The sequence below is a fragment of the Siphateles boraxobius genome, unplaced genomic scaffold (assembly GCF_051911475.1).
Source record: "Siphateles boraxobius isolate OS27281-9 unplaced genomic scaffold, OSU_SipBor_1 46, whole genome shotgun sequence".
In the NCBI taxonomy this organism is placed as follows: domain Eukaryota; kingdom Metazoa; phylum Chordata; class Actinopteri; order Cypriniformes; family Leuciscidae; genus Siphateles; species Siphateles boraxobius.
The window spans coordinates 17,804,241-17,832,151 of NW_027509097.1; the positions used below are offsets into that span (position 1 = coordinate 17,804,241).

Genomic DNA, 27,911 nt, shown 5'->3' on the forward strand with positions numbered 1-27,911 from the left:
TCACCTTTTTTCAATGGGAAGCCATGATGGAAGTTTGAGAGTTTAACAGGGGAGAAGTGAATGAAAAGGACCTGACTGGAGACCGCCCCTACGCGACATTTAAAAAGTCGAGTTTTTAATTTCTTGGTGGAGGCTGTCACCTTTCATATATGTGTTGGGACCTGAGCATTGTGGATTGTTGTATGTTCGATGGCTTTTATTTTTTAAGGATGTGTAGACGAGCTAGTGAGCTAGCCGTTGAAGCTAGCGGCTAGACGGAGCGCGAGCTGAGTGCGAGCGGGGTTCTGACAACCGTGAAGCGCCCGGAGAGGATCCTCTCTCCGCCTTTGCACTCAATCACGGCGGCTACGGTGCGACCAGAGACTTGTCGTGCTCTAGAAATCCTGCAATTCGAGACGTGGGAAGTTGCTTATTGTTTCACCCGGGGCTCGTCTGAGCCGAGGAGGGCATTTTGGAAGCCGGGCCTGTGGTGGTTTGGAGCGAGGCCCTTGATGAGAGAGCCACAGCAGACTCCATTCTAGCTAGCAGTGGGACTGCGAAACCAGCAGATCATAAAGACGACGTATCGTCGGAAAGCAACAATACTCCCTCTCACACTAAACACCTTCAAGACTCCTTTCACAGCAATGGCTGCGATCATAAAGGAATTTGTCAGTCGAAACAAAAGGAGATACCAGGAAGATGGGTTTGACCTGGACTTAACTTGTATCCTCTTTGATCAATCAAATGTCCCTGTTCTGTCCATTGTGTAGAAACCAGTGTCTGCAATGAAGGTAACGGCTTGCATCTTGATCCAAATCGAGAAATCTCTGACTTTTCACCAGAAGATACAGGGGAAATGAGTATAAATTTTATGATAAATGATTTTTTTGTTGCTTTGCACAAACTATTGGTACTGGCACCTACTCGGCAACTGGAGCTTGACATGATCTAGATCTATTGGTTTTTGTAACTGGATCAAGTCTAAGTCAGCGCCTTTTAGATTCATGTCAGTTGTCAATTTAACCAAGTTATCGAGTAGGCAGAAAATCAACAGACTGCACGCGCACATATTTCATTAGTACAATTTTTCTAGGCATGTCCGCAAGTTGCATGTGTAGACTACAATCAAAGCAACACCAGCGAGGTTGTAAGATGTCATTTGCCCCCTTTCTTACGTAATCTGATATATCGATTGACGGCAAATCTGTTAATCCTGCTCACAAAACGCGTTAATTTCAACTAAAATCTTCTCGAACGAAAACTGCAGTTTGGGGGTTTAAAACAAAAGATGCGTCGCGTAGAGGTCTTGCTGGCTTATATAATGCGATGGATTAACGTTAGATGAAATGCACAAGCAGTGTCACACAAAGAGCCATTGCATCAGCTGCTCGCAGAAAATAGATCTCGCGCTCAACTTGGGTTAGTTTGATTGAGAAAAAAACAGTCCGCTTGCGAACAAAAGGAAACGCTTTTGTATGTGAAGTATGTCTTTTTCTTTTCTTTTTTTTGCAATCACAGGAAGGGATTCGTGCAGTCCTGTTAAAGAAGACTCCCTCTGTTGCGCTTTATTTTAGAAACGTCATTGATGCCTGCTCACTGTTATGTGCCATATGTCAATGTCATCTGTGACTTTAAAGCACAGATACATTGTTGGTTTTGTGATGGCTGTGATTTGGTGTTTTGAAGTGCAAAGCATAAGTGGTTTAGTAGCTTGTTTTATCTAAGCGGGATTCGGTGTTATTGGAGATGCTCGTTAACGTTCAGTTCTAGTCCTATTCATTGTTGTCCTTTTATATACAAGAAAGGCAGGTGTAAAACATTAAGAAATTAAGAAATATGGCTGGAAGGACAGTTAGAGGCCAGAATAAAATCATTCAAAAGGTGCAATTATTTCTATAGCACTATAACAATCTGGCATGCTTTGGTGCATGTTTTTTTTCAAGAATGCTGTAATGTTAAGTGTATTTACACTAAACAAGAATGCTACTTTGCTTAAGCTTTAATGTATTACATGAGTAAACTGAATGCATTTATTGCATGGACATTGATTTGCACCTCCGCTCAGATAGTGTTTGGGTCCCACTTTATTGACACATTGCGTTGCATTATGCTATGCGAATGCACTCATTGCGTTTAACACACACACACACACACACACACACACGCACGCACACGTGGTTGAAGTGGAGTGCAGGCCTCTAAATTCCCACAGGATTGTTCAAAGAATAGATATGATGAATGACTTCAGTCCCAATGTATTGATAATTACTGATAAAGCAACACCGTCCACAACTCTGATAAAATAAAACGTGTATGATCGCAAGACGTTAAATATGTTTACCAGACTTAAACCTAAACGTACACATTTTTTTTCAATGACTTATTTAAATGTATCTAGATTAGATTAAAATCGGCACAAAGCATCTCTGGGTTGAGAACCTGCCCTTAGGATCGCTGCACAGCTATTGCATTTAAATGTACACAGAGCTCAACAATAAGGATTTTTTAAATAACTTCTATTTGCCCAGCCAGGATTTTCACTGACTCCACTGCAACTGACCCATTTATACATTTATAATAGATATATAATTTTCATTAAAAAATATATAATTAAATAGCCTAATGATTACTTACACATTTGAAATAATAGATTGACATTACATTTCTATAGACTCACTCAGTCATGGCATTCCTTATTCAGTGCATTTTGTTTTTAGCTGGTTTACAATTATGCATGGCATGTATATTAAGAGATCTGGTCAGATTCACTGTGATCGAAAAAGGTCATGCTGATTTGAATTTCGATAATTTTGTGCACATAACTTTGTAAGCTAGACGTCTTTGTTGTGCATGTTTCTACATATTTTGGTCTGAAAATGTATATAGCAAGCTTTTTAAAAGGGAGAAACACATTGGTGATATTGATGAATATCCTAATTGCTTGAATTTGACAAGATCTGATGTTTACTAAACACCTGCATTTCTGTTCAGTGGATTTCAGACTTTGGTTCAAAGAAGCCTTTTGGCTTCTGGACCATTAAAAATGCAGACCCATAGCACATTGTACAAGTTAACATGCATAATATTATCTGTGTCATGGGTATGTAAATCTCTTAGCATCCTAACTATTTTACTGTTTATAACCTAATGGATATTGGACATTTGGACATTATATATATTTTAAAACACTGCCTTTTAAAGACCTTTCTGAGCTCAAATCCAAAATGTTTCTTCTTGTTTGCTGAAATGTCAAGTTTGCCAGATCAGGGGCCGTATTCACAAAGAATTTTATTTTACCACTAGGAGTACTCCTAAATCACACTAAAATATTTTAGCCAGGAGTTTTCTCTTAAAAGTTTTTCACAATGCCTTTCAGACCTACTCTTAGTAAGGAAAAATGACAACTCCTAAACTAAGGGTGAGTCTTCGTTGCTATGGATAACGTCAATTCTCATGCACGAGTTTCCTCGCAATGATCACGGTGATTGGTTGTTAGATGACAGGGCCATCATGCGGAACATAACACAGACGCAACAAATCATGGAATTACGACATCTAAATATGTCTGTGTCCTACACAAAATAATAATAGTAATGTCATCGAAATGCATATATAATGACATGTTTGTGCAGGCCCCAGTGAAGTGTAATTCTAAAAAGCCAGAGAGAGAGAGAAAAGTGGTGCATCAAATTAAATTAAATTAAGGTAGCCTAATACCCTAATGAAACCACCACTTGCCTAATAATGAAAAACGACACTTGCATTAACAATTGCTTGGTTAATTGACATCCTATTAGTATGGAAGCTTGTTTCCGCCACTGAATAAAAATAAATAAAAAATAATTGCAACTTTTTATCTCACAATTGCGAGATATGAAGTCAGAATTGTGAGAAATAAAGTCGCAATTGTGAGATAAAAAGTCGCAATTACCTTTTTTATTTTTCATTCTATGGCGGAAACAAGCTTCCATAGCCTAAATAGACTACTTAAAGCAAGGAAATGTTGCTCCTATTGAAGTAATGTAATAGTTGAATGACGATGGATTATGAACTCGCCAAAACGGAAAAGAAACCCCAACTGGACGCTGGACGCTGCTGGTCCAGTTGGTGCTGAAAAAAAATAAAAAATAAAAGGGAAATTCGACACTGGGATATCAAGTAAAACTAAGCATGAGACATGGGAGAGGATTTGTTTGCAGATCAATGCAGCATTCCCGCTTGTGTGGCGGACCCCGGACGACTGCGAGAGGCGGTGGTATGCGTTACAATCCTTTGTGAATAGGTCTTAGTGAGTTAGGAGTCCTCTCGACTTCTTTTAAGCCGTCCCAGACTTAGGTGCTACTTTAGGGCTAAAATGCTTCGTGAATTACTCTTAGTGAAAAAAATTAGGAGTCCTAAAGTTAGGAGTGACACGCCCATTATTTTTAGGAGTTGCTCCTAAATTCGCCAGTTAGGAGCTACTTTTAGCCTTACAATTCTTTGTGAATACGGCCCCAGGAGTGAGAACCACATGCTACAGCATCCGAGAACACAGGAAGACGTTTCTTACTGTAATCTACTCCAGACCAGATGTTTGTTTTTAAAGAGCATTCTGTCAGAAATCATCGATTGATTTTATTATTGGAGAGAAATTGTAAAAAAAAGAAAGATACAAATTCGGATGGTGATCATGAATGATCTAACAACTAATATTTTAGTTGCATTTCCAAAGTTACATTTTGAAATTAATATAACAAATATGAGTCTCTTCTTGATAGATATTATTAGAATTTCTCTGCTACTATCAGGTATGTAATTCATCTGCTGTATCAGGGTCTTATTAGATTGTCTTTATTAATAAAGATCTGAACGTGTATGTCAGACTGAATAAGTGATGCACTCGTTGTGGAAAAGTGAGGAAGGAAAGTGATTCCAGACTGGGCTGAGGCACAGTGTGATTTATTTAGTGCCCCTGTGTGGCCCTCTGGGTTAGAGGTCTATGCATTGGTCTCTTACAGCGAGAACCATCTGTTCTATATTACCCAGAATTCTGTTATCTGAGCTCTCATTGCACAACTAAAAAGTAAAGCGCTGCTTTAGTGGAAATGCTGAAATTCTCAGCTGAAACCAGAGTTTGATATTTGTTATTTTCCTTGCTCCTCGTGGCATCATTTTGCTGCATTGTTCACTAAAATAGCCTCAGAGTTTTGGATACAATTTATTAATTTAACTGGTTGTTATAAATGTGTAAGACAAGTAGCCAGTGGACTTTATAAATAGGTTCATGTTTAGTCAGATGATTGTATGTTTTTTTTCCCCGTTTTTTTTCTTGTCCACATCAGTTTCCCTAGTAAGACTTCTCTAGATTTCCTTAACGTTGTTGTCCAGATATATACCCCAATATTATAGCAATGGGTTTTCCGGCTGAAAGACTTGAGGGTGTCTACAGAAATAACATAGACGACGTCGTGAGGTAAGTATTCACTTTGTGTTTTGTCTCTGGAGATTTAGTCAGTATAACCTTTCCATGTCTGTGAGTCACTTTTAACATTTACAACCCATGCTGTAGCAAAAAAAAGCTAATGCTGATATTTACAGCTGTGTTGGACTAAGCCTGTCCCACCATGTATCTTAAACCTCTTGCACTGCTTTATGAGTTTGCAATGTGGTGGTCACATTTATTGACGTTTTAAGATGTGGAACTAATGGTAGGCAGTGTGTCATTCAAATATGCCTTTCCACAGTCTTGAATAAATTCATTTGTGATGTAAATCGGTTGAGAGTAAATATTAGCCTTGTCTGTGCAGAAAAAGTCTTTTCAGGTTTAAATAATGGTTTTGTATAAATTCGTCACAACAATTGAGTTCATTAGACATTTTATTCTAGTCATCCATATTTGCTCGGTGACATTTGTCTAATGGCTAAAGTATACTTCGGTTTTCAGGGCTCGACATTTTTTTGAAGAGGCAAGTGATAGAGAATTTCACTTGCCTGACGGGACAGGTAGCCTATGGAAAAAACTAGGGAATCACCAAAACGTGATAATGACTCTGACTCTAATTGTATTAGATGTAGTCTAAGTGGTGATCGATAGTAGATAATAATATATAATGTAGCTATAATGTACTGACGGTAACTAGGTTGTGCTGTTAAGGCTATCGCAGCCTCTCGAGGAGAAATTGAAACAAATGAGCCCAGCACACACAAATTAACTGTTAAAATACTGTGGTGGCGTTTTTATATTTATAACATATGATAGGAGTTAAGCAACATCACACGACCAAGAGTGCTGTTTTCCTGAATTCAACATGGTTGAAAATGTGACTTACTTCAATAAACAAGTAATGAAAAATAAGTCACTTACATTTTAGACAGAATATTGACTGTTTTTATGTTTCAGCTGTGAAAATAGTTCCAAACAAAGATTTCAGCAGATTCATAGTGCATAGCACAGCAACTCTGTGTTTTCATTACTGAATGATTCAGCGTTTCAAACGAATTGTTTATCAAATATTCAATGACCCATTCATAAACTACTGCCTCATTCCTGAATTAATCGGTCGTTTGAACGTTTTAAATATTTAGAACAATAACGTTATTTAATGCAGGTGTAATTTTTCAGTGTAAATTATTTAATTTGATTGGGAACAGCCCTATAGTGTATAATTAAATTTATTGATCAAATAGAAAGAATTTGCAAATGCAAAGAATTTAAAATATAAAATATTAAATATATTTAATAAGATTTATAAAGATAAAAAAATACCTTTATCACAAATATGCATATTTGAATGTCAAAGCTGATAGAACTCTGATGAGAATATTGCTTCAGAATAAATTAGATTTACAACACAAAAAATCCTATTTTTTTGTGGACAAGCAACTTTTTTACTGAATGACCGATTTACTTGTCTGAAGGACAAGCACACGACAAAGCTTAATGTCGAGCCCTGATTTTTACGCTTTTGAAAAGGGTGCACATGGTGGAATGTCGTCATCAGAATAGTACACCCCATTTTGGAACTGTGTGTACTTTGTACGCGAAGGTCGCACATGCTTATTGAATTTGTTTTGTGCAAATCAGTTGTTTAACAAGGTGGCAACATTAGCCCTGGCTGTTGTTTTACAGTAAAAAAAGAAAAAACTGGGAACAACAAAAGACCGCCCGCATTGTGTGAGGGGTTATAAGATAGCCGTAACTTTAGTTTAAAAGAATACAAAGATATTTTATCAGTCATAACTTCTGGAGATAAATAGTGCAGACACCAAGACCATGCATCGACCGCCTGCTTTCACTCACGCTATCAAATGGAGTATACTTTAAAAGGCTATACATTCCACTGTATGCTTATGCAAAGGTACACTTAAAAAAACAAAGTATACTTTGGGCTTAAGACTTATGGGTGAAATTACCTGTAGATTTTTTTTAAGGCATAATCATATGTGTGTTGAAATAGACACTCTCATTCCAAACCCAAAAGAGTTCTGTTCATCTTTAAACATATGAAGATATCCTTAATTAAACCTAAGAGATTTTATTCCCACAATTTTAAAAAGTATTCCACCAAAACTTTGATGGTTTAACATGTTCATAAAGAGATTGTAAAATTAATCCATTTGAAGCGATCGCTTTATGGCGCTTTTCCACTGCATGGTTCGGTTCGGTACGGCACGCTTTGGCGCTTTTCCACTGCATGGTACGGTACGGCTCGCTTCGGCTCGCTTTAAATGGTACCACCTCTGTTGAGGTTCCAAGCGTACCGTACCGTACCGATACTAAAATGTGACGTGGAAGCACTGTAGATCACTGATTGATCAGACAGTCAGAATCGTCACTATCAGCGTCATTGTATTTGCGAGACATCAAACCCGCTAGATTTAAATAGCCAGTAACAGCCACCGCTGTAGCACCTGTTTTAAAACTACTTGCTTTACTTGCTTGAAGAAAAAAAACTTCAAAAAAATAAATGGCTGAATCGTGATCAGTGGACGAGAAACGCAGACGTTCGTCTTGTTGGTTGCCGAGAGCGGATAAACTATAACGATCAGTCATAATCCCACCCACTTTGAAGCGGTACTAACTGCAGTGGAAAAGCAACCGAGCTAAAGCGAACCGAACCGTGCCGCGCCGAGCCGATTCGTACTGCGCCGTACCGAGCCGTACCATGCAGTGGAAAAGCGCCATTATATGATAAACTGTAGGGATGTTACAATTTACTCAACTCACGATGCGATATGATTCAACGTTACTGGTTTCACAATACGATTTGCTCATGTTTTTTTTGCAGAGATTTAAGACAAATTAGAAATGAAAAAGTTTCCTTTTATTATTTCTCAGACAAAATGCTGCACATTTCTTTTGTAAAAATTGTAATTTCTTATGTTAAGTAATAAAACTAAATAGAAATTTTAAAACAAATCCCATAAAAGTCCATCCAAGGGGGTCTTCCAATGCTGTTTTCTTGGCAGGAGGATGTTTCAGCTCAGTCTGTCTGGTCAAGAGGCTGCTCTTTTAAACAGACACTGGCACATTCCTCACTCATCCTGCACAGAGAAATAGCTGAAATAAAAGTACAACAGTGACAGGGATTTTACATTGTTATAAGGGCTTATACAATTTTATTTGTTATAATTTGTATCATTACAATTGAAGAGTTACAAAAATAAAACGCATTAAAATAAGTGTGCCATAATCAACAAATTAATAAAAAACGTTTGTACACATTTAGAGGAAGAAATAAAGTAGTAGGTAAAATAAATACCATACCTGGTTCTGCAACAGCACGTGTCAGCAGCTTTCTCCTTCAGTCTGGAATACTTCCTCGTGCTGGTCTTTCTCTAGGTGAGTCAGAGCCCGGAATTCATTTTCTACGACAAAAAAAACAGCCTCATATCTTTCCTCATGAATGCAACCATGTGATCTCTGTGGCTCTCGCAATCGTCACAGCGAGTTGGGCTGCAAATCTGCCGGTCTGGCCTATTAATAGCTTTTTATGTACAGACTGCATTATATGCTGCATCATGTTTGTTGTGCTTTTAGTGTATATTAACAACATCTTGCAGAATTCGGCACCCAGTTTTTGTTTTGTCTGTAACCACCTCACCGGTTAAATTTTTAGTCTTCGGAAAGTCAAAATGGTGCCACACCTCAGATTTGAATGAGGATGGGGCATCCTCAACTTCATCTATTGTTTAATGCTACGCTACAACTTGCTCGTGTCTGTGAAGGGAGGTCACTGGTTACAGCTTCAGTGCCCCTGCGGTTTAAAACGCGTATCACTCATTTAAAGTATCAACCGACTTGAATGTCATGCAAGCGTGTTTGAGCTTGGATTTATTAACCTTTTGAAGCATCAGTTTTGGTGGAGGGACAGAAATCTATCAGATTCATTGATATAATAAAGGATTTGGAACATGAAGGCGAGTAATTAATGACAGGTTTTTCATTTAAGGGTGAACTGTTCCTTTAACGAAAATTAACAATGTTTTGTTATCTTTCTGCAGATTCTTGGACTCGAAGCATAAAAATTATTACAAGATATATAATCTGTAAGTGTGTTTCAAAAAACTTGAGTTTTGTAAATGGGTTTTCATGTAATGGATTTTATGATACAACATTTCAATCATATTTCAATCATGTAATCATGTTCAATTGAAGTTTAAAGAAAACAAGCTGTTTGGTTGTTGTGAATGGAGTGCATTGCCATTGCAAATTGTTCTGTTATTTAGTTGAGCATGTTCTGTTGGTTTTGGCATTGATTCAAAGTTCTTAGCAGAAAAGTGTTACATTGAACTTTTGTACTCATCTGTTTTTCTTTGTATTGTTTAGATGTGCAGAAAGACATTATGATACTGCCAAATTTAATTGCAGAGGTAAGATGCTCTGATTGCAGAAATCAGATCTTTACAGATGGCTCTGAAATGTGATATTTTTTGTGGTGATGATAATGAAGGTCTCTTAATTAACTCTTTATTTATCTCTTGTAGTTGCACAGTATCCATTTGAAGACCACAATCCTCCTCAGCTAGAGCTTATTAAGCCTTTCTGTGAAGATCTGGATAAGTGGCTCAGTGAAAATGACAATCATGTGGCTGCCATTCACTGCAAAGCTGGAAAGGGACGTACGGGTGTCATGATTTGTGCGTACTTGTTACACCGAGGCAAATTCAAAAAAGCACAAGAGGCTCTGGACTTCTATGGTGAAGTTAGAACCAGAGACAAGAAGGTGAAGTATATATTTTTGCTTTGGTTCCTTTTCCCAAAAAACTGTTCTCATTCAAGTTATCAATTTTATCATTTCTAAACTAAGTATCAGTTGTCATAGTCGAAGGGCTGTTAGAACCTGTTTTTAACATCTAAAATGACAACACCAACAGCTCTAAGTTGTCATTATAGTTATCAGTTACTTTATCATATCAGTTATGTCCCTAGTCTTTCTGAAGGAGAAGAAAATATGTTCAGTCTCATCAAATTGTAATGTTTTTGTGCACTTATATAGTTACACCAAGGGTGTTGTATAAGAATTATCTATTAATAATATCATAGCCTAATGTGTTTCAGTCCAAAGTCCCAATGATAAAAAATCCCCCTACCTACATCCTTTTCCCCTGAGTATTCGCCTTTAAAATGCAACAGTGCCCCCCAACATTTTCAGTGACCTTTGTTCTGGAAGTGTTTTCTAATAGAAAGTGTTTTTCTAATAGAAATTTTTAAGTCTTCGTTAAAGAGTTATAAACCATGTACCAGCCCAACCAGCTACGTAGTGAATCACAAGTCAAAAAGTATTTGAAAATCAGACCAAAGGGCTTTAACACAACATATTCCATCAATTAAGAACCTCGTAGCTCACAGTAGGTGTGTCTTTAAAGGTTTAAAGGGTTAGTTCACCTAAAAATTAAAATTATGTCATTAATGACTCACCCTCATGTCGTTCCAAGCCCGTAAGACCTCCGTTCAGAACACAGTTTAAGATATTTTAGATTTAGTCCGAGAGTTTTCGGTCCCTCCATTGAAAATCTATGTACGGTATACTGTCTTTGTCAAGAAAGGCAATAAAGACATCATCACAGTAGTCCACGTGACCTCTTAGTTAGAATTAGTTAGAATTTTTTGAAGCATCGAAAATACATTTTGTTCCAAAAATAACAAAAACGATGACTTTATTCAGCATTGTATTCTCTTCTGGTTCTGTTGTCAATCCGCGTTCACGAGGCCAGTGACGCTGCTGACGTAAAACGCTGCTGACGTATTATCTGGTGCGTCCGTGTATTCGGATTCAAATAAATATGTCTGGTTAAAAAAAAAAATGCAAGTCTTCCCCTGTGTCGAAATCCTTAGACATGTTTTCAAAGATTGTTTTGTTTACAGCGTGCGTCTCCCTCAGACTGTAAACGAAGCTCGGGCGCACCAGATAACACGTCAGCTCGTCTTACGTCAGCGGACTCATGAACGTGGATTGACAACAGAACCGGAAGACAATACAATGCTGAATAAAGTCGTCGTTTTTGTTATTTTTGGAACAAAATGTATTTTCGATGCTTCAAAAAATTCTAACTAACCCACTGAGGTCACATGGACTACTTTGATGTCTTTATTGCCTTTCTGGACAAGGACAGTATACCGTACATAGATTTTCAATGGAGGGACAAAAAGCTCTCGGACTGAATCTAAAATATCTTAAACTTTGTTCCGAAGATGAACGGAGGTCTTACGGGCTTGGAACGACATGAGGGTGAGTCATTAATGACATAATTTTCATTTTTGGGTGAACTAACCCTTTAAGTTATCAGTGTTTCATATTCGTTACCTAGACTCTGACGGGCCACCATACTATAATCTGTCCTGCCACAGTTGAACTGAAAATATTTAGCCCACCTGCATTCAATAATTTAATCCAATGACATATTTAAATAAAAAAAAATCTGTGAAAATAATTTCTTCATGCCTTAAAATAGCTTGAATTTAACTCTACACCCTTGCTTTATTTAGTATATATGCTAATGTTGTCAAAAATATAGATTTTTCTTAATGTATTGATGCTGAAATATCTGAAACCATTCCAATACTCCTTTTCTGCAGTATCGATACACTGTTACCAGCTGAGCATTCTGTCTTCTCTCCGATGGCAAACTGACTCACACCCGCCTCCACTTACTCGTTTCATTTTTACCGGTTAAATAGTGCTGGTGTTACACGGCCTGAATTTTGGTGCTGGGTTGTGGGGTTTTTTTTTTGTATGTGCATACTAAATAGTAAATGTATCTGTGTATAAGCTCTTAAAGTGACAGCAGCCTAATTTTCCTGTTGCTGTCTGTTAATCAAAGAACAAAAGACAAAGAAAATAACATTTCTCTTGACTGAATAACATTTTGTAACTAGGCTATATATAATCCATTCAGAATTTGAATAAAAGTTGACACATAACAGTTATTGATAGAATTAGCCTTTGGCTTGACTAAGTTTTCAAACAGCTAATAATGTTTTGCTAATGTTACGCAAGCCATGTTCTCAATCACCATCTCAGAGTCAGACAGCTACCTTCTAAAAATCAGCATTCCTAGAAATGATGATAGAAAAAGCCCCGCCCCACACATTGACGGGATTGCTTACAAGTTTGTGATGATAGGAGAGAGTGGCGGTTTCAAACCACGTTTTTGTTACACTGCATTTTTAAGAGAAAATAATCAGCAGTGATGTTGACATGCATTTGCACATGGTTTGTTCATAATATTAAAATCAAGTTTTTAATGTTGATAATATGTCTGTCATAAACTTCTTATAATAATATAACAGATCTCTAACTTTTATTTTGTGCTTTTGCTTTGGCAAAGTATCTTGTCAAATGAATAAAAATTGAAAGCTTTATGGCTTACTGCCCTTATCAAAGTAGCAAAAGTTTGCAATTTAAATTAGTGTATAGTCTGTTGGGCTTTGCTCTCCATCTCAGAGTGGCTCGGTTCACAGTGAAATTCATCAAACTTCATCTCTGCATGTGATGTGAGTTTAGCGTCCATTTGGGAACTCAACGGAAACCATTTGGGAACTCAACGGAAACCATTTATGTATTTACACATTGCTTAATTTATAGAATTTTTGTGGATAGATGATTGCAGAATTTCACTAGATTTGTAACGAGATGTTTAAAAACCTGTTTTCATAAGAATTGCAGTTTTCTGCCAAAATAAAAGCTAAACTACAGTTTCCCAGCAAGATAAAAGCTCAAGTGTTTATCTCTTGCAAGTTAAGAAATTAAGACAAAAGTATTGTAATTTCCTAAATGTGATTAATCTTTCATTTGCATTTATTTTACAGTGCATTTGTTTTACATCACAAGTTGCTGTCTTATGGGTTAATAATATGAATAAAAGTATTATTATTATGAATATATTCTAATTGTTCTTCCTAAAACACCAGTATGAATAATGTTGACTGAGACACTATATCACAACTAAAAGAGGATTAAGTCCACTTTAAAGTCCAGATACAAGTTGTTGTTGTTTTTTTTTTTTTTTTACTGCTCAGTTTGCGCACTGTCATGGTTTAATTTTAAATTCTCAAAGTGTGCCAGATTGATGCATTAAATTTTAAAATATACAAAAAGTTTCACTAGATGGAGAGAGGTCCACGCCCCTAGTCTCACAAAGTCCTGTGTGAATCAGTTCCCATATGGAGAAAATTAATCGGATTTTTAATCCTGGAACCCAAATGTTGCTTTTCACTTATCACACAAAATAAAGGTTCTTTATTGGCATCAGTGGTTCCATGAAGAAATGATAACATCCATGAAACCTTTCCATTGCACAAAAGGTTCTTTAGATTAAAATGTTTTTTGGGGAGCCAAAATTATTATTCTGTTGCATTGCTTAAAAAAAACTCCCCTTTAGAACCGTTGTTTCAAATGTGTCATGTTGCCTTGAATGACTCAAAGCTGGTGTTGTTCAGGCCATAGAGGAGATGTTTGCATTAACGCTGTGGTTTTCTATTTCACAGGGAGTGACTATTCCCAGTCAGAGGCGATATGTGTACTACTATAGCTACCTTCTGAAGAATAAGCTCGAGTACAAACCTGTGGCCTTGCTCTTTCACAAGATGGTGTTTGAGACAGTGCCCATGTTCAGTGGAGGGACCTGCAGTAAGTGCTTGTTCTCTTTTTATCTTTCTGGCACTGTTGTTTATATTTTGTATCATCATCCGTCTCAGGTGATTAGATCACAAGTGCTTTGGTGAGAGGTATCGCTGTATACACCTGGTATTAACTTTCATTTCCTGTGTCTTTTGTGACCAGTCTTGACTTTTCCAACTTCTGTGATCAGGTATTTTCTTTGACATTTACACATACCCTTCAAAGTTTAAAACTCTTGTTTTAGTTTAGTGGATGAGTAGGTGAGTTGGAAGTCCTTTGTTTTCCAGGAAGCATTAGCTTTTACAGTACAAATCCAACGTTGGCACATACGATTCTAACTACAGGCCATTTCACACGGGATGCGCCAGTCACAAATGTCAGGGTCTCTTTCGATGAGATGCACATGGGAAATCACAGGCAGTTTGGCAGCGCGCAAGAAGTGCTTGTACACCCAAAGTCTTACTGTTTTTGCGCGTTCTAGAACATTTCACTGAGCTGTTTCACCGTGGTTTCAGAAAATATGGAGGAGGCTATAATACTGGATTGTATTAGTTAAAATACAATTTTTATAATATTTACTAAACTGAACCATCTCTGAAAAGTGTCATACAGAGACATGAATTTTAAAAATCTGTGGCATGGCAATGAATAAATGGGTTTACCAGATACCAAAGTATAAAATAAAGATTCCAAATTTCAGCCAGATTCAACAATTTACGTGAAGTTTAATATTAAAAAATGTTTCATCAACACTTGACCCATTAATACTTACACTTACTATTCTATATATCTGTTTAAAAAAAAGCTAGCATTTTTTTTACAGTCCTGTTCCCCACACTGTACGTATTATAGTAATTACAGGTTAATAACTAGGTACTAACCCTGAACCTACCCCGAAACCTAACCTTAGCCCATGTAGTTACTTTATATTACCCAATACTTTCTTGGGTAAGTACTTGTATAAGTGCACGTACTGTAAAATAAAGTGCAACCAAAAAAACAACACCTTCCTACGTGTACTGTGCTAGAATAACTGGAACTAGTCACAGCACTTACAAATGAGGAGAATAGAGGGAATCGAAGCAATAATAGGGCAAGAGACACTTTGGATAAAAGCATCTGCTAAATGATTAATAAATGTACTAGAAAATTTATAAATGACATATTATGCATGCATGCATCCAATACAATAAATTGCAATAAGCTTTGTGCTTTTGATTCTTTTGATATGAAACAAAGTCTCAGTTTTCAAATTCTATGTTTTATAATGAAATTTTAAAAAAAACAATACCATTTTGATGCACTTAAATGTGGCATGACAGACTACTGTAGAGCCTCAGTTCAAGCGAAGCGCCAGCACAGATAGAGCACACATGAACTGATCTCTTCGACTTCACTACTAGTTAGGCTATAGCATAAACATGAATGCACATCAGAAGGTATGTTAAAAGAAACAGTACAACTTAACGTAATGCATCATGTTTCATGTAATGCTCAATCTAACTTGGTCACCATGACTTGAGGGTACTTGCACAGTTTTGGCGCAGTGCCACCTAGTGGTCAGGAGATATGAAAATTGCTGTTTTTGATTATAACTTCTGAATGGTTTGGCCAAAAATCACAAAACTGGTCTCTGTAGGTTCGGTGAAACATTCTATATGAACACATTGATGTATCGTTATGAAACTCGTTATGTGCAATCGGCACCGTTCCCTGAAGGTACTCAAATAGTTTCTAGACAGTTGGTCTTATTAGATTCCTTGGGTCACGCCAAAAACATAGATACCGATTTTTGATTTTCGTTAACCTACTTTTTCTAATTCATAGACCGTTTGTCCAATTTTCGCCAAATTCGAGTCAGATCATCTTCAGACCATGCTGGCAAAAAGTTATGGATTTCGTGTCCATAGACAAACCAGTTTCTTATACCTGATCAACAAAATTAATGGCTTGATGCCAAAACATCTGGTGGTATCTATGCAATGCTTTGGTATATTGACACCAAACTTTGCATGTCATTGTCACCTCACTCTTACCATGCCACATCAATTTGGTCACAGCGATGAAAGTGATTGACCAAATAAATCATGTTGTTACTAATTCTATTTATGATTTTTCAGCCATTTTGCTTAATCATCTCAATATGTCTTTAATTGTTCATTGTTGCAGTTGGTTTTATAATCGGGCCTTTGTGCTTGGCCCCTTAATTGCTGCTTGCAGCTATATTTCATTCTTGTTATGGTGAAAGGATTTCAGACTATCCTATAGGATGTGATAGGATATCAAATGATGTTAATACCAAGTGTACGCAGGGTCTCCGGAAATGGAGATTAAGTCTCTCACCCCAGCCAAACCCACTCACACACTTCACTATCGTAACAGTGCCAAGGGGCAGCTTACTAAATAACATTCACGGCTGCTTGTGGCTTTCCTTTTTGCTTCAACTGCTGTAAATTCTACCCTACAAATTCAAACTTCTGTCTCTTTCTATGCACCTAGACATTTAACCTTTATCCAGATAGACCTAATGTACTTCCTGGACTATTATATGTACTTTAGGCACATAGCTCTGTCGTATTGAAAGAAAAGTGGCAAGAATGTGTAAAGATTTGCCAGGCAGCTCGGCTTCCAGAGGGCCAACTCTTTACTTGGAGTGCGAGTTTGTCCAGTGCCGCTGTAGCACAGCATCCTTGTCTCTGTCTCTGACTGTACCTTTTCCGCGCCCTGTTTTGAACACATTCTTGGTGACACTAACCAAGCCTGCCGTACTGCTACAAACAGAAAGGCAGAATAGTAGTCCAGTCAGTTTATGAAAAAAGGTTGAACAAATTGCAACAGAAGCAAACTCAACTGATTTTGTATCCTCAGTATGTCCTGAGCAAGCGGCAACATTCTAATCTGAAATATGAAGCCTACCCGGAAGTGCGAAAAACTGCAATACACCGAAAATCCGCTAGGGGCAGGTCCCAAAAGGGAGCAAATGTCAATAGACTCCATGTTAAAATGTCCGTTTTCACAGCATAAATTCATGTTTTTACAGGTTGGTCCCATGGACTTTTATTGTATTTTTCGATAGGTTCCGAGTGCCTGACAACTGCGAGGGGGGTGAATTTTTTTCTAACTTGTTAGTTTAGATCGTATTTAGATATAAAATGTATGATAAATAAGGGCGTGGTTAACTTTGATTGACAGTTTGATTGACAGCTGATAACGTGCTGCGCCTAGTGGAATTCCTGAAATTTGATGTCTCGGCCATGATCTGACACAACACATCATACCACCTCTGTATCCTTTCTGAACATTTGTATTGAAATATCGTACATAAAATTGGTTGCTCTGCTATAAACTACACTAACCGACACTGTAGGAGGACTCCGGTAACGTTAAGTGACATTCCACTACTATTTCACGTAGTTCGCACTATTTAGCGTCAATGTATGTGGGCAGTGGCACTGCAACAGTTAGCATTAAATCGCCTCAGATAAGATAGCGTCCGAGGTAACTTACTTTACCTATGGTTATAACTGACGTTTGAAACACTGTAAATGCGTCTGCCAAATGAATAAATGTAACAACATTTAAAATATTCCTACATAGGCTTTATAAAATAAAATGTCACAACCGTCTCTTTTTGTGAGACCAAAGATCGCCCGTTAGATATACACAAGATGAATTATATCTCATGTTCAACCACTAGACTAGAGACATCAGAGCCAGCGGCACACGTCAGAAGCGCTAGCCGAGGTAAGGCTGTTCCAGGCGGGGTACATGAGCGCTGAGCGCGCGCTGATCCCTGGATCTCAACTCCGAAAACGTCAGATCAAATTTTTAAATAGGCGCTATCTTTATAAATAAACCACAGATTTTAGCTTTAAACAACTACATTGTCGACTGAAAAACTATTAAAACTACATTTCGTGACACAATAACAGTAGTATTTTTAAATTTCGCGGCTTTTCTCATCTGAACGTTACTATAATTATTTATATCATGACCAAATACAACCAGAAACAAATGTTCAGTCTTGCTTGTGAAAGATGATTCATCGAGACTTGTTTTCAATTGTGTGGCGATTTGTACAGCCCCAAGCAGGCACGAAACTCATATGGGTTGACCAGAAGGTGGGCGGGGTTAGGATTTCCCAAGATTTTCCAAGATGGCGCCGCCCATACCCCCCATAAACGGCTTCAAAACCGTTCTTCAGAAAGTCTATGGGTGACGTCACAGACGCTTTGTCCATATTTTTTACAGTCTATGGTCCTGAGTAAGGGAAAAAAAGCCCAGAAGAATCCCATTAGGGGAAAGTTTTGAAAAAGACCCAAATATAGCCTATTCATACGCATATTAATTCTCTTTCTCACGTGAATAGGGTAAAAATTTTAACCTTTAAATATCATGATGAAAATTACTGAGTTGATTACTTGCATAGAGACAAAAAAAATGTATTACAAGTTTTTTGAAATTGTTTGTTAACATGGACAAACGGTGCATAATCTAATTACATATGTGCTAATTTGCATAAATACCACAACAAATCTAAACATTGGATATAGCAGCTGAAAATGTCTTGTTGAATCTTGTTGACATATAACAGTAAAAGACTTAATGTTAAGGTCTGAATGGAACACATTTAGGCTACCCATGAACAATAATACATAGAGGCAGGAAGAAGTACTTTAGAAATCAGCCTTTATTAATTATTATTAGTTTGGGGTTTGGGGCTGGGTCAGTGGGACTTTTTCTGGGGGATAAATCTGAGGGAAGAACAGGAGACACAGGTAAGGACTCGGAGAATGCAGAAGACAAAAGGTAGGTAAAATAAAAAGTGTCTGGATCAAAAAATCTAGTTACATACACAATGCACTCAATGCCCAAACCCCATCTCTGCAATAATAATTAATAAAGGCTGGTTTCTAAAGTACTTCTTCCTGCCTCTATGTATTAATGTTCATGGGTAGCCTAAATGTGTTCCATTCAGACCTTAACATTAAGTCTTTTACTGTTATATGTCAACAAGACATTTTCACCTGCTATATCCAATGTTTAGATTTGTTGTGGTATTTATGCAAATTACCACATATGTAATTAGATTATGCACCGTTTGTCCATGTTAACAAACAATTTCAAAAAACTTGTAATACATTTTTTGATTGTCTTGATGCAAGTAATCAACTCAGTAATTTTCATGGTGATATCTGAAGGTTAAAATTTTTACCCTATTCACGTGAGAAAAATAATGAATAGGTGAATGAATAGGCTATATTTGGGTCTTTTTCAAAACTTTCCCCTAATGGGATTCTTCGGGGCTTTTTTTCCCTTACTTAGGACATATTGAGGGTACAAAATCAGTTGAGTTTGCTTCTGTTGCAATTTGTTTAAGGTTGACCCCCATTTTGGCTTAAAATGACTGGACTATAGCTCCAGGGTGGATCGTTCATGATGCTTTATAGACAACCTACTGTTTGAAATCTGAAGTTTGTCCTCCCATTATATTTTATTTTTGTTTTTCTGTCTGTAACAACTTGTGTGAATTATTTTTGTTTTTTTAGAGAGCGCACCTCAAGGCTAAAGGCCTTCCAATTGATGTTGCACTTATGGTTTCCTCCATAGTCTTTTATGGCCATTAATATTTCAGTCCAGTTCTGTTAAAGCTCTACATGTTTGTGTGTTGTGTTTTTAGCTCTGTTTAAACGTTTCTTCACCTCAGTGCCCTCTCTCTCTTGCTCTGGCCAGGCCACTGGACAGTCTTTAATCTCCTTCTTTTTCTCCAAGGGGATTCTGCTGTAAAAGGCAAGAGTGAGCAGATTCCACATGGGTTCAGAAAAACCAATTGGCATTGGGGTAACGTCAGCTTTTAAAAAAAAATTGTTTCTCATTTTCTGTTCTGTTAGCATAGCCAGTGTTGCTTTGTAGAATGTTTTGCCATGTACAAGTAAAATCCCCTAACGCCACTTTTGGGTGGTCGTTTGTGATGTCCCATAGAAAAAAATGCAAATGGGAAGTGTGGTCCTGCTTCAGCAGTTCTCAGAATAGGGCCCTTAGCATGCCACTGTTATTTTGTCTTTTCTGTATCAATTTTTCTGCTGTTTCTATCCTGTTGTTTTCCTCTATGCTTCTCTTTTGTTTCATGTTAACATATGCATAAGCTCACATTTAGTTTGTCGCACAGAGCTGGAATGGCAGTTACACATTGTTTTATTTTGCAGATCCTCAGTTTGTTGTGTATCAGCTGAAGGTGAAAATCCACACCTCCAACCCAGTGCACACAAGGAGAGAGGAGAAATACATGTACTTTGAGTTTCCGCAGCCGCTGCCTGTGTGTGGAGACATCAAGGTGGAGTTCTTCCACAAGCAGAACAAGATGATGAAAAAGGTATGTGTCAGTTCCCAAACAGCCCAGAGCGCTCTTACGGATCTTTATTGCTGCATCTAGTTGTAACTGTAGCATTGAAATGATAGTTAAAAGGATTTTTCACAGTGTTTTATCCTTTTTTAGGGATGAAATTTTATGGTAGTAATGGATGTCATGTCCTAAATCCTATCACAGTAAGAATAATTTATATCATAGCTAATGTGATATAAACCAGCATGTTTTTATAGCCATCACCCTGTTTTTGTGCGCATTTTGAAGTATCGCAATAAAAATGCATGCATGCAAAAATTCGATGCAATAAAAGAGTTAATGCAAATAATGGGAGATGGAAATGCATTTACTGAATCTATTCTGACGTAGCGAACATTAAACACGTGTGACTAATCCGCTGTTTCCTCATGATTGGAATTCCAGCTCTTTTTAGGGAACCGGATTATTTGGTTCAGCTCAGTAATAAGAGGTAAAAAAAAAAAGTATGGGCTAAAGTAAAACCATAAAAACACTATTACAGGTGTATTGAACATTTTATTTATATTGAACTATCCAAAATAAAACCATTCCATGCAAATCACACACAAGCGGAACACATTTATAAGGTTGTTAGTCCCTGCTTGATATGATAGTTTTACCTTACAAATTCTACGTTCTGCCTTTGTTGTCTATGTTATTAAGATGCATCCAAATGCTACTTCGTTTGCATTTGTTACTCATCTTGTTTTCTTACCGGATATTAAGGATGATTTTTTCGCCACACTGGTCGACCACACGCACTTCGTGCAGTGACTGTATGTTATGTTAATGTCTATAGCCTAATGTATATGCGATTCGATTCGAGGCCGGCTGGGTAATGTCATCATGTGATCACATGCACATTCACATCAAAGTAACCTTCAGCTAGTGACTACTTGACGTGTGGCTGAGCAGTGCAGCGAAAGGATAATCATTTTATTCTGTCTTGTATTAATAAACAAAATGGGAAACCTGCTCTCAGACAGAAACCGTCACTCACCGTTCACTTAAAGGAGCCGGCTCAGAGTCGAACGACACGTCACTACTGTTTCCATTGATGATGTTTTATTTCCTGTTGTTTACTAGGTTACCAATACCACCGTCATGCAGCTTTACAGTGAGAAACAGGAAATAATAATATTTTATACAGAGTAAATAGACCATATTGTGAAGTTTTACCATAATGCAAATTGTTTAACATTTACTGTATTAGCTAACATGAATGAACAATGAGCAGTAAATTAAATGAGCAGCTTTAGCATATCATTAACTAAGCTGCGAAGCAGGGGAGTCCCGAGAGAAGCCAGGTTATCCCGGAATATATTTCTGTTAATATGAAAAATCAGACTCTGAGATGGTGACTGGAACGTGGTTTGTGTAAAATTAGTAACGCATTATTAGCTGTTTGATAACGTTGTCAAGCCAAAGGCTAATCATAAGCTAATCATTTCAGTATCCCTTATGTCTCCGACCTTTTAGAAAGCAATTCATAAAACACATTACCATTCTGATACATCGAGTTGTAGACGAACCTGTATAATTCGCCCTTCCTCTTCTTCAGAGTCATTTTCTGGTTCAAACATATATGGCTGAATTAAACCAGTATTTCCACTTTCCTTTGTGCAGCATTTACTAAAGTTGAGCAAGTGGATCAGGTAGTTCGAGATTTTGTGATTGAGTGGAGCCGGGGACCAATTTGCGTATTCATGGATCCACCTATACTAAACAAAGCAAGGGTGTAGAGTTACATTCAAGCTATTTTAAGGCATGAAAAAAAATTCACAGGAAAAACAAACAAACATTTAAATGTGACATTTTGGTGATCAAAGGTGAGCTTTAAGTGATAAAATTGACTTCAGTGGGCTTAAAGGTGCTGTATGTAACTTTTTTACTCTACTAAAGCATAAAAATACCATACCATGTTTCCTCAATATATGCAAACATATTAAGTTCACATACTCATTTCTCTGAAAAACACTTCTACAGCCAGTTATTCTACTTTGAAATGTGAGTTTCCAGGCTGGAATGATTATTGCTTTGGTCTGTGATACTGCACGTTGCCAATTTGCCAATCGTTCCTTTTGCGTGTGCTTAATGCGTTTAATTGATATTTAAAATGTCACAAAATTTATTTTGGATTTTGTCACAATTACGTCAGTATAGGTGCTCGATTCATCTGTCAGTCACTACTGGAGGTGTCACAACACACGGTGACATGTTGGCAACCCTTGTGAGCGCCGTCCAGTCTGAGGAGCAGGTGGCGGGAGAAATGACGATCTCCGATATTTTGAATTTGACTGCAGTACCTATTTGCCATTCTTACATACTGCACCTTTGACTTAAGTGTAAATATTGAGGTTAACATTAAACACTAAGATTAATAAATACTTTATGAGTATTATTCATACTTAATTCATGTTAACTAATGTAGTTAACTAATGTTAACAAATGAAAATTTAAGCATTACCGGAACTGTAGAGAATAAACATTTTTGGTAACGTAGTGATAAATGTGATTAAAAAATGCTACAAATGGAATGAAATGCAAAATGAATACAAGGTACTTGATCTCAAGTTATTAAAATAACTTTTACTTTTACCATCAACTTGATTGAAAAAAAATACAAGATCATTCATATCAAATGAGTAAGTCTGGCATCAGCAGCAGAACAGCTTCTTACATGGTTGGGCGGTTTAAAACACAATCATGGAATAAGTCATTGGATATCACAGTAATGGTATATCATTATGTAGTTATTTTTTTCTGGACATTCAAATTAATGTATTACATATTACATAACCATGTAATAATGTTTTTTCAATTATATATTGAGTGAAATACGTAAGCTCAAATATACGGCCTTTCATTTGTTTTATGTCTGCCATCAGAAACTGCTATTGTAGTACAACAGAATCTCCACCACACAGTGTATTTTAATAACTCCAATTTACAACTACTGTATGTATATCCAACTTCACCCACATGTTATAACACCACTTGGCACTTGTACTCCATGGCAAATCGCCACTGTTTGATCTTTCTTCATCGTGGCTGAATACAAACTATACTATCGCCTCACTCTAAACTGCTCAGTGTGGACTAGAAGGCGTTAGGTATTATAAACATTAACATTTCCTTTAAATATGCTTTGAAGTAATGTGTATTGTGAGTTGGAATTGAAGACTTATTTTATAAGATGTTTTGCATTTTCTTTTCCATTATTGCACTATTTGATTGTAAATTTTATTTGCTTATTTTTGTTCAACAGGACAAGATGTTTCACTTCTGGGTGAACACCTTCTTCATCCCTGGACCAGAGGAGAGCTCAGAGAAGGTTGAAAACGGAGGTTTAGTGAAGGAACTGGATGGAATCCAAACAACAGAACGGGGAGAGAATGACAGGGATTATCTAATCCTGACTTTAACCAAGAACGACTTGGATAAAGCCAATAAGGATAAAGCCAACCGATACTTCTCTCCAAACTTTAAGGTGTGTAAAGCACTGGTGCTCATCACATTCCAAATGCCATTCATTCAGGTGTTAAACTGTGGTGTTAAGCACATCTAAAGTTGCAATGTATAAATCTACAAATGCTCAATTGGCTAAAATGTTCTTTTTTTTTTCAATTAGGTGAAGCTGTACTTCACAAAAACAGTGGAGGAACCATCCAACTCGGAGGCCAGCACTTCTACATCTGTAACCCCGGATGTTAGCGATAATGAACCGGACCATTACCGGTATTCGGACACAACAGACTCGGACCCTGAAAATGAACAGTATGATGAAGAACAGATTACTAAAGTTTGAAATATTTTTATGGGAAGAAAAAAAGAAACCATACGTAATAGAGTTGTATAAAGGAGAAAACTTGAATATGAACTGAAAGCAAGTATTTTTTATTTTTTTTCGAATTATCTTTTTCCTCCAAGCAGAAGTAAGAAACACGTCACACAAAACGCCACCAGTTTTAGGGACAAAAATGCGGACCAATTTTTCATTTGTTCATCTGCCCCTCTCCATGAAGTATCAACACTGATGTTCTGTGGAGAACGGCATCATGTAAATACATGTTCATGCTGTAACACAAGAAAGGAAACCCAGTCAGGATGGGAGATCGTTTATGGGAGACATCCAGTGGAGATTGAAATTTGCTGTTCCATCAACCTGTTGACACCAAGGCCAGTGCTTTAATCAGCATTCATGCCCCCATGTCTGTCCTCCTTTAGTCTGTCCTACCTACTGTGAAACTCTTCTCATGCTGCTGGAAGGCTGCCATGTTTCAGTCGGGCTCTGTTGTGCAGTGGGATATTTCAGTCTGCTTTCATCATTATTATTACCACTACTAAAGTGGAGGTGGTAATGATTCTTTTAAACTACATGACATTGGCAGTAAACACACATAGCTCCATGTATTATAAGTTTTTTCCTCCTCTTTTTTTTTTTAATGCAAACACACAACACAACAGGGGAACCAGTGTTGCAATAATGTTGATCGAAGTGTGCATGTTATTGGAATCAGTTTCCATGTTGTCAAATAAATAGTATACAATGTTTTTCTAAAAGAAGTTTCTAAAGTCATTTACAATTTGATTGTATTTGGGAGGAAGTTGTTGCCATCACTCTTTTCTTCTGCATATGGGGTTTGAATCTGTTAACAGTCCCTCAGTGGCACTTCATTTTTATAATTCACAAGTTCCCCCTTTAAAATTGGCACTTGTTTAAATTGGCTCTTACAGGATGTCTTAGTTTTCTGTTTCACTTCTTAATGGTTCATGGTTTGAGCTCACATTAGCGCCAGTCATAAATCTGTTGTGGGATACTGATCAATCTTGCACGAGGCCTGGCCGCGGTTCATTCCAGCGATCACAGGTCAGCTTTGATGATGTACAGCATCTCATGTAATGCATGTCAACACGGAGAAGCCCTTTTCTGAATGTATCAACCTTGGATGCAAGTTTTGATTTGAATTCAACAGCATTCACATTGTTCTTTCTTTCTTTCTGGCGATGTCAGACATCCGATCTTTGGCTCCCTTTAAACATGTTTGTAGTCTTATCGTGCATGATCTAATGAAATCTCTATCATTTATCCAGCAATGGTGCTTGCTAAACTGCAAACTTACAATGCACAGTACAGTCGTTTGGGAGCAAAGAATCTCATGGTGCAAGCGTTCACTTCAAATACACTGCGGTGCTTGTCGTAACTGTTAGTTGCACTTTGATGTGCGTAACCAATTAGTCTCCATCAATTTGGTGTCCCTCACTAGCTAGAGTTCATTTCGAATTTTTTTTTCTTGTTCTTGAAAAGGCCTCATTCCCTTTGGAATGAGCATAGTGCAGCTACGGATTTTACTCAGTCTTGTGCTTGCTTCAGAAATATTAAAGCCCTATATATGAGAATATTTAAATGTATAATTTTCTTTTAAGCATGCCAAATCTTTTTTTTTTTTTTTTTTTTTTACATCTGGCTGATGTGGCCAGACCAAAAACACACACGCACACACACACACACAACCTTTCTCAGTCTCTTGGGCAAGAATCTTCACTAAGGGTAGCGAGTAAGCTGCCTTTCTTGTACTGTTAACGTTCAGGCTTCACTCTTCTCACCAGCCCTCTGCACACACCGTACATCTCGCCTTCCTTTAGAGAAAGATTACGTTTCCCTCACATGAGGAGGAGACCTGGCCTTCCTTCATGAGATTGTACACTAACCAATCCAGGAATAAAAGCAAAGCCTATCAAGGATTCTCATTTTGTTTACATTTTATCACATCACTGAAAACCTGCCAAAATTAAGCTTTATCATTTTTGTTTTATAATTTTTCTTTGTGTTCAGAAGAGGAGGCGGGGCCCATGGGAGGTATTATTTGCCTTACTTGAAGTTGACAATGCTTACTCTTCTACTGCTTTGATACCTACCATTCTGCCCAGGCACTGACTTATTTAAAGCTACTATAATAGAGCAACATATTGTACTAGACATTTGCACTGTTACAGGTCTTTGCAGGGTTTCAGTCAGCGGTCCACAGTATTTTTTTTTGTTCTTGATTTTTTTTTTTTTTTTTCTGGAAATGCTTTACAGCAATCAAACGTAGGAGAATAGAGGTAAAAAGACAAATAACGTCTATGTGCATCCCAATAGAATCAAATGTTTTTAATGACTGAAAATATTTAGTTTTTTTTAAGAAAGCATAAAATAGAAAAAAAAAATAAAGCGACTATTTATGAAAGTATTCGTTCACATTCTGGCAAAGACCCTCTGAAGGTAGTCCGTCTAAATGTAAGCTGATGTCTTTTGGATGTTTAGCGGTTTAATGTGCGAAGAGCATCACGTGATGAATTTCGGTTTAAAGGGATTGTTTTCTCAAAAATTCTGTCATAGTTGCCCTCATGTCATTCCAAACCTGTATGAACACAAAATAAGATATTTTAAAGAACTCTTTTTTTTTTTCGTATAATGAAACGCAATGTTGTTTTGGACCCCATTGACTTTCTTCTACTTCTGTTGTCCATATAATGAAAGTCATACAGGTTTAGAACAATATGAGGATGAGTAAATGACACTGACAAACATATTTAGGTGAACTATCCTTTTAAGCCTCAGCCCATCTCAATGAAATGACACGCATCACCTGCCATTTTGACAATTTAGAGACAGTACCTTTACACACAGACCCTCAGACATCCTGTACGTGGCACGGGAGTGTGGAGCTCACAGGCAGCATGAAAACATTTATTTTCAGCTTTAATGAAAAACAAAACATCTTCAAATGTGTCAGTGTATATGTTTCACGTCACTCTTTCTTAGCTGATTTGTGCAATATGATGTTATGATGCCTGTGGTTGCCACAAAGTGCCTCTTGTTTACAGTTAAAGAAAAGTACTCTTTAAAAACTGTCGGATAGGACATCGTCATGCGTCCGGATGAATGGATGGGGTGGTACTGTGCACTAAATCGTCCAGCTAGACTTGCAACACGGGGCCCTTTGGACTTCGGCCATGCTCCATTAGAAAGCATTCTCCTCCTCAGAGGGTTTTTACAGTCAAGTAATGTAAACGTGGTATATTTTCAGTCTCTTAAGCAAACAGCCTTACTCCGTTTCAGCCTGTTCAGATACTCTTCTGCTGTGCAACAGTTGCTCTGTGTGTAATGCCTATGCACTGAGAATACACAAACCAACCATATTGAAATATTGTACAGGTAATCATGTTGCTCATACAAATCACATGTTTGTTTGTAATTGTATGTGTAAACTGCCCTTTATCTTAGTGTTATAAACTCCACATAAATCCAATAAAGTCTCATTCTTGTCAAGTTTGTTGTTTTTGACAGAATTCGAAATGTGTGCACTGAATTTGAAGCATAGTTTATTTTTTTTCTATTTAAGGATACATTTTGGCTTCAGTAACACTTTATTTTACAGTGTCCTTGTTTGTTACATGGA

The 27,911-nt window shown here is 37.3% G+C and overlaps 1 protein-coding gene across 2 annotated transcripts; it reads left to right on the forward strand.

The window, feature by feature from the left end:
* ptenb (phosphatase and tensin homolog B) lies at window positions 1-27,781 on the forward strand. Of its 2 annotated transcripts, XM_077201214.1 has the most exons (10): window positions 1-705; window positions 5,350-5,434; window positions 9,466-9,510; window positions 9,791-9,834; window positions 9,949-10,187; window positions 13,952-14,093; window positions 19,857-19,925; window positions 20,291-20,457; window positions 23,735-23,956; window positions 24,098-27,781. In XM_077201214.1, exons 1-10 carry the CDS (start codon window positions 627-629, stop codon window positions 24,272-24,274), a joined length of 1,269 nt encoding a protein of 422 aa, XP_077057329.1. In that variant the 5' UTR covers window positions 1-626; the 3' UTR covers window positions 24,275-27,781. The 2 variants fall into 2 exon arrangements, with proteins under 2 accessions (XP_077057329.1, XP_077057330.1); XM_077201215.1 differs by lacking the exon at window positions 19,857-19,925 and having other exon boundaries at window positions 8-705.
* The last annotated feature ends 130 nt before the right edge of the window (window positions 27,782-27,911 follow it).